Source organism: Mustela lutreola, chromosome 1, assembly GCF_030435805.1.
Source record: "Mustela lutreola isolate mMusLut2 chromosome 1, mMusLut2.pri, whole genome shotgun sequence".
Taxonomy (NCBI): domain Eukaryota; kingdom Metazoa; phylum Chordata; class Mammalia; order Carnivora; family Mustelidae; genus Mustela; species Mustela lutreola.
Window position 1 is genome coordinate 194,498,233 of NC_081290.1, and position 8,399 is coordinate 194,506,631.

Consider the following 8,399-nt stretch of genomic DNA (forward strand, 5'->3'; position numbering starts at 1 on the left):
CTGTTTTCTTTGCTGTGCAGAAGCTTTTGATCTTGATGAAGTCCCAAAAGTTCATTTTCACTTTTGTTTCCTTTGCCTTTGGAGATATATCTTGAAAGAAGTTGCTGTGGCTGATATCAAAAAGGTTACTGCCTATGTTCTCCTCTAGGATTCTGATGGATTCCTGTCTCATGTTGAAATCTTTTTCTGTACTCGAGGAACTACAGAACACTCATGAAAGAAACTGAAGAAGACACAAAAAGATGGAAGACCATTCCATGCTCTTAGATCAGAAGAATAAATATTGTTAAAATGTCTATACTGCCTAGAGCAATCTATACTTTTAATGCCATTCCAATCAAAATTCCACTGGTATTTTTCACGAGCTGGAGCAAATAATCATAAAATTTGTATTGAATCACAAGAGACCCTGAATCACTAAGGAAATGCTGAAAAACAAAAATAAAACTGGCGGCATCACAGTACTTGATTTCAAGCTTTACTACAAAACTGTGATCACCAAGACAGCATGGTACTGGCATAAAAACAGACACATAGACCAGTGGAACAGAGTAGAGAGTCCAGATATGGACCCTCAACTCTATGGTCAAATAATCTTCAACAAAGCAGGAAAATATATACAGTGGAAAAAAGACAGTCTCTTCAATAAATGGTGCTGGGAAAATTGGACAGCTTTATGTAGAAGAATGAAACTCAACCATTCTCTTACACCATACACAAAGATAAACTCAAAATGGTTTCAAGTTTTTATTTAAATTCTAGTTAGTTAACAAAGTGGCTGTAGTACCATTTTACATTCCCTCCAGCAATATATATATATATATATATATATATATATATATATGAATAATATATATGAATAACCCAGCTTCTCCATATCTGTGCCATATTTTATATTGTCACTGTATTTTATTCTGGTCATTCTGATGATGTGAAATGTCTCATTGTGGTTTTAACTTATATCACCCTCATTCCTGATGATATTGAACATATTTTTATGTGCTTATTTTGCAGGCATATGTCCTCTTCATTGATCTGTCTTTTCACATCTTTTACCCATTTTCTAATAGGAATGTTTCATTATTCATGTTTTTGCCACTGAGTTTTAGTACTTCTTTCTTTTTCTCTTTAAAAATACTTTCTAGATACATACCAGGAAGTGTTTGTTGGATATGTGGCTTGCAAATGTTGTCTATAGTTCAAATATTTTTGCTCTTAACTCTATCATTTCTTTTTTTCTGTTTCTTCGGCTTCTGCACCACGGATTTTTTCATTTTATTATCCCTCTACTTATTTAATCATTTATTTATATCATGATGGAGAGATGGACATTTATTTTATATATTAAATTTTATTTCATTACTGCTTTATTTATTCTGTTACTCAAATTATTCAAGTTTTGGCTATTGAGAACACTTTCAATTGGTTCTTGTGTCTCTTTTTTTTTTTTTTTAAAGATTTTATTTATTTATTTGACAGAGAGAGATCACAAGTAGGCAGAGAGGCAGGCAGAGAGAGGAGGAAGCAGGCTCCCCGCTGAGCAGAGAGCCTGATGCGGGACTTGATCCCAGGACCCTGAGATCATGACCTGAGCCGAAGGCAGCGGCCTAACCCACTGAGCCACCCAGGCGCCCTCTTGTGTCTCTTTTTATTTTTATTTTTTAAAGATCTATTTATTTGAGTGGGGGAAGGGCAGGGGGAGAGAGAGAGAATCCCAAGCAAACTCCCTGGTGAGCATGGAGCTTGATATGGGGGTTGATCCCACAACCAGATCATAACCTGGGCCAAAGTCAAGAGTCAAAAACTCAACCCACTGTCCCAGGTGTCCCAGTTCTTGTGTCTCTTTGACATAACCGTGTGTGTGTGTAGTTTAGCACTTCTTTGCTTTCTAGCACCAGAAGATGCTCATCTTTCCTGCCCAAGTTCCTTTCCTGGTTTCTTTCATTGCAGATCGTCATTAGAAACCAATATCTGGGCATGAAATGTTCTTGCTGCTACTAGGGTATCACTGCTTCTAGGCCCTCTAAGCTGATACCTATCAATAAATGTGTCCGTATGCAGTCATCTGTGGTTATATTTAGTTAAACATGTGTGCATACATTAGACTCCTGTTCTAATCTAGTACTATGTGCTTTCTCTGCTCGCTGGTTTGTAAGCTGCCAGTTCTCACAGTAAGATACCTGATTCCCACCATCGACCATTGACTCTCTCACCCAAGAGCTTAAAAAAGACTGGTATTAATTCTTCTTTAAATGCTTGGTAGAATTAATCTGTCAAGCATTATGGTCCTGGGCTTTTCTTTGTTGGGAGGTTTTTGAGTACTTCTCTAACCTGCAGATTTGTTAATAGATCTATTCAGACTTTCTATTTCTTCATAATTTAGTCTTGGTAAGTTTTATGTTTCCTGGAATTTATCCATTTATTCTGCATTGCAAAATTTGCTGGTCTATATTTGCTCATAATAGTGCCTCATGATCTTTTTAATTTCTGGCCATCAGTTGTAAAGTTTCTTATTTTATTTCTTTGAGTTTTCTCTCTTTTTCTCCTTAGTTGAGCTAGGGGTTTGTCAATTTTATCTTTTCAAAAAACCAACGCTTAGTTTTGTAGATTTTTTCCTATTGTTTCCTTGTTTTGTATTTTATTTATTTTTACTCTAATCTTTATATCCTTCCTTCTGCTAACTTTGGAATAGTTTGTTCTATTATTTGTTCTATTACTATAAGATGTGAGGGAACAGAATATAAAGAACAATGGGTAAATTATTTGGGAGCACAACCAATGGTTCCTGGAGAAGATACTATACTCATGTCTGTGTGTATATGTTAGTAGCAGTATATGTTAGTGGCAGTGACTAGGCATAAATCGTGCTCTGTTAATTTTTTGCTATGTAACAAAACATCCCAACATTTAGCATCTTAAGACAACAACAATCAATGATTTAGTCACAAGTCTGGAATTTGTGCCAGGTATCATGATAAAGGCTCATCTCCCCTTCACTTGGTAGTCCCTGGGGCAGCCCGAGGTTCGATGGCTCAGTCCTATGGCTGGGAAACCTGTACTCAGTGTTGTCTCTGAGAACTTAGCTGCAGTGGGCCCAGGGCGTCAGAACATCTTCATGTGAACCTCTCTACATACGTCTCTTTCTGTGGCTCATGGCTATTTGCCCTGTCTCAGAGCATGGTGAATAGTTCCAAGAGTAGGTGCGTTCAAGAGCCAGGGCAAGGCTGCATTGCCTATGGTGATCCAACCTGAGAAGTCACCTAGCATCTTCCAAATTCAGAAGGCAGGGTGGGGAGGGGGAGTGTTGGGGAACAGACCCCTTAGCTCTTGATGGAAAGTGTCTTCATTTCTTTTCAAGAAGAAGGTTTGGGATGGATGATACTGTTGTGGTCATCTTAGGAAAATACAATCTGCCTCAATATCTTAGAATTTATAAGCCTTTATTGAAGGGTTAGGGGAGAAAGAGAGAGAGGGAGAGAGAGAATGATCTACGTTCAAGGACTTTTACTCAAACTTTGGGGCATCCTTATTTCATCATGAACCTCCCTTAATTAAAGGGTGGTAAAACATCTCACTCCTAAGCTTACACATTTCTACAACATTCTGGGGAAACACTACCTTGTCATAGTGTCTCTAAGTCTGTGCGCCAACCCCCCCGCCCAGTTTTAATGTTTTCAGATATTTACCCTAATTTACATAGCACAACTGTTAGCAATCGTTAAAGCCCATTTTAGCAATTAGTGGATATGAACTTGGTAATAAAAACTAAGTAATAGAATATTTTCAAGAAATATTATTTTATTAAATGTTAGCATTGCTGGTGAGGGGGGCACACCTACATGCTTTATAGATTGTCACATTATTAAAAAAACAACAGGACTGAAATCATGTATCACTTGCAGCTTCATTATTTGAATGCCACTGTTGCCACAAAGTCCTTCATTCGATTAGGTTAGTTAGTTCATCTGATCACACGGTTCACAATTTCTTTGCACATTCTACCTTCAGGGGTCCTGGTGAACTTCTCCCTCAGAAGCACCAGACCATAGATGACCAATAGTAAGGATGCTTTGTCACTCTTGTAGCATGTCCTCTCGGCAAGTTATCCCGCCTAAATAATGCATTTGTTTCCTGTCCCTTTGCCATATTCGTCAAAAAGAGACTATCAGTCTATGCCCTATTGGCATTGCCAGGAGACTGAGTAAATGATAACCCTATGCAGTTGTCCTCCTTTCGTTAAATATTGTTTTCATCTTAACTCATACTCAGTAATTCTGTCATCTGTTTCCGTTAAATTTCAAGTGAGCCTGTAATATTAGAAATACATCCAGTCTCCTAAATTTAAAAATCAAAACTGAAGATCAAAATATCTAAAAGGAGAAGATAATTGGGAGGAACAATTTGTCTGGATGAAAAACCAATTTTCTGACTTGATAACCTTCTTGTGAAGAATGGATAGTGTCTGGTTTGATTTTCAAATTTTGAGTATTGAGTTGAACAAATATTTTATAGAGTTAACCTTTGGTTGGGACATATATGAGGTCTATGGAATCTGTGCTTTTAAAGTTCTTATAATCCAGTTATGCACATGACACATTCAATAACTATGTAAGACAGGACGGCTTTAGTGTCAGTGCCATTATGAAAGCTATAATGAATCAGTGTGATGCAGGCTGACCGGGTCAGATATGAAGACAGAAGAGCAGAGTCTGAGAGAGTAAAGGATTCTTACTGGGTAGACAGGTATAGAAAGAGTAGGGCCAAAGTTGAGAAGAAGGGACTGGAATGGTACAGGCAAATTCTTCTTCTGCGATGTATCCTATTATTTTGAACAAAGCAGCCATTTGATGATAGGAATGCTTTAGGACAGGACCATACTTTGTTTTAGCTCTGCCTCCCATTCTATGTTTGGCTCTTCCTATGTTTAAAACCTACTCTATGGGAATAATGAACTTCTCTGGGTTCCTTCTGGCCTTCCTACAGATATATTGGCAACTCTGAGATACTAGAACAAAGATTAGCTCTGAATTTTGGTGGAGTGTGGTATCTTCCATACACTTCTTTCTTTTTTTTTAAAAGATGTTATTTATTTATTTGACAGACAGAAATCACAAGTTGGCAGAGAGGCAGGCAGAGAGAGAGGAGGAAGCAGGCTCCCTGCTTAGCAGAGAGCCCAATGCGGGGCTTAATCCCAGGACCTGAGATCATGACCTAAGCCAAAGGCAGAGGCTTAATCCACTGAGCCACCCAGGCGCCCTGACTTCTTTCTTTTTTTTTTTTTAATGTATTTTTTCTGTTCCAGAAATGCCAGGTTCAGATCCTGCCTCTGTGGAGGACGAGGCACTATTTAAAGTTCAGGGAATCCTTATCTCAAAGAGGTCTACCCTTGGCTCAAGGTCTAACATGATCTTGAGACCTCTAATGAATTGGGAGTTTATAAACAGTGAAGGCTAGATTCAATTCTCTCTAAGGTATTCAGTTATAATCGAAATGCAGGGTTTCTGAAGCCATAGAGACATGAATTGAAATCCTGGTTTTAACTATTACTGGTTGCATGATCTTGGAAAATTTATGTCACCTCCTTCAGCTTCATTTTTCTTGTCTGTAGAAGGTGATTAATACCATTGTCTTGAAATATAGTTTTAAGGAGGAATAATATAAAATAACAGGCACAGCGCCTTATACATTTGTGTGCTCAAAATGATTATGGTTACTATTATAATTCTAATGCTTTTTCAGTTTGTTCCCTTTACAACACCTCTAACATAATTCTGTAAAATGCCTCTCCGTCTCCAATGATATTACCCAAGTTAGACACTGTTTTTCTCATGTCTAGGTTGTTATGGTGGTCTATTAACTGGTCATTCTACCATTTGTCCCTTTTGTTCTAGCATTTATGAATGTGGCTGCTGCTTCTTTCTATAGAAGAACTGGAGAAATAAAGAGGCAGAATGTCTGGTGCATAATCCAGACTCTTGAATCTGACATTCAAGGCCCTTTTTCCGTCTATAGAGTACTTCTGGGTCATTCATAGATTTTTTTGAACACAGCCTAGCTCTACCCACTTCTGTGGCAGGCAAGCTGCTCTCACTAAAGCCTAGAGTTATTATTTATTACCTTGGAGTCTAGAAATATATATATTTTTTGTGTTGCTTCCTCTACGTTCAATGAAGATATCAAAATCCTGCCAATTCTTCAGAAATACATTGAACCTTAGCTTATATAATAAGTTCTCTTTGACATCCTTAGCAGGCTTGGTAAGAAAAGGGAACATTTATTTTGCACTAGGCACTTAACCTCCTAAAATCCTACAAAGTATTTTTTTTTAAGATTTTTATTTTTTTATTTGACAGAGAGAGATACAGCGAGAGAGGGAACACAAGCAGGGAGTGGGAGAGGGTGAAGTAGGCTCCCACCGAGCAGGGAGCCTGACGTGGGGCTGGATGGAGGACCCTGGGATCATGAGCTGAGCCAAAGGCAGACACTTAATGATTGAGCCACCCAGATGTCCCAAAGTAGTTCTTTTTAACTTTACATTTAATAGAGGACATTGAGACACCAAGTATTATTAAATTTGTATAAGATTCTACGCCTAACTGACTGGTGGGATCAGGATTAGAATACTGGTAGCTCTGACCTCAAAATCCATCTTAATTCTACTACTTTGTTCTATACCATCTTGAATGAGAAAGTAAAGATAATGACACTTTCTACGTGGCCTTGAGCAAGTCACTTTTCTCTGTGTAGTTGTATTTTATCCTCTTGAAAGCATGGTCTGTTCTCTTAAGCTAGGTGATGTGTAGGTAAAGTTTTATTTATTATTTGTTCATTACATATTGGTATCAGTATTCTTTAATATGTGTTATTTAATCAAATTATTGTATATGAAATAAAAAAGAATCATTTATTTAAACAAATGAGGTTATGAACAGCATTTCACTTACCTCTGAGCCATGAAACATAGATCTGGAAGATACTCTTAGACATCACCTACGAGGTCCTTCCATTTTATAGATGGAGCTTTTGTGACTGAGACATTGAGAAATGTCACTTGGCCAAAGGGAGGGGGAAAAGCTCGTGGCTGGGCTGAAACTCAGTTGCACTGATTCCCACCTGAATGATTTCCCCTCCCCATTTTGCTCTGGGAACAGTTGTTTTCTTGGCAGGCAAATGAAGAATCCCAGCACAGGTCAGGGGAGTGGGCTGCCTGCTGGAGACTCTCGTGAGCCTCGGCCCAGAAACCTTTGGAGAGCCCTCTTGACCTCCTTGTTCCGCAGAGTGTAGATGAAAGGGTTGAGCATGGGAGTGATGATCGTGTAGAAGACAGCGGGGGCCCCAGCTCCTGCCCCCCCGGAGCGAGGCTGCAGGTAGATGCAGACAGGTGGCACGTAGTACAGGAGCACCACTGTGAGGTGGGATGAGCAGGTGGAGAAGGCGCGCCGCCGGCCCTGGGCAGTGCGGATGCGCAGCACCGCCGCGACGATGAAGACGTAGGATACGACGATGAGAATCAGGCAGCCTGCAGCCACGATGCCAATGTTGGCCAGCATGACGAGCTCATTAATGGTGGTGTCTTCGCAGGCCAGCTTCAGCACCGGGGGGATGTCGCAGAAGAAGTAGGCAATGTGGTGTGGACCACAGTAGAGCAGGCGGAAGGTGAGGGAGGTGTGGATTGCAGAGTGCACAGCACCTATGGTCCAAGTGAGTCCAGCCAGCCCCGCACACATGCGTCTGTTCATGGCCACTGGGTAGTGTAGCGGCTGACAGATAGCTAGGTAGCGGTCATAGGCCATGACTGTGTATAGGAAGCACTCAGTGCTGGCCAGGAAATGGAAGCAGTAAAGTTGTACAGCGCAGCCCTCAAAGGAAATCACCTTCCCATCCGCAGTCAGGAGGCCTGCCATGACCTTGGGCACCGTCACTGTGGACAAACAGGCATCCAGGAAGGAGAGGTGCCCCAGGAAGTGGTACATAGGTGAGCGGAGGTGAGGGTCAGAGCCCACAGTTATGAGAATAAGGAGATTCCCGGTCAAGGTGATGCTGTAGATGAGGAGGAAGAGGAGGAAGAAGAGGCTAGAATGTTCAGCTGTGTACATCAGACCCTCCAGAAAGAAGTGGCTCACCACGGTCTGGTTGGGGTCCTCTGTCTCAATGGCCATCTTCTCACACATGAAGCGGTTAGTTACCCCTTTGTAACAAAACTTATATCAACAAATGTAATGAACAGCCATCTCTCTTAGCTGAAATGACATGTGCTGTCGGACTGTGCTAGCTTGGTCTTGCGCCCTACACGAGAGAAAGATATACAGGTTCATTTCACTCTTTTGATCTGTTGTTTTCTTGCTGTTGTTTCAGAAATGACTTTTTCAATATGGGGGACCTACAATCCTTTGAGGTAC

At 40.3% G+C, this 8,399-nt stretch overlaps 1 protein-coding gene across 1 annotated transcript; it reads right to left on the minus strand.

Moving 5' to 3' along the window:
- Positions 1 to 6,950: 6,950 nt before the first annotated feature.
- On the minus strand, positions 6,951 to 8,180 carry LOC131820464 (olfactory receptor 10S1). The gene has a single exon (XM_059156098.1). It carries the CDS (start codon positions 8,169 to 8,171, stop codon positions 7,191 to 7,193), a length of 981 nt encoding a protein of 326 aa, XP_059012081.1. The 5' UTR covers positions 8,172 to 8,180; the 3' UTR covers positions 6,951 to 7,190.
- Between the last annotated feature and the right edge of the window lie 219 nt (positions 8,181 to 8,399).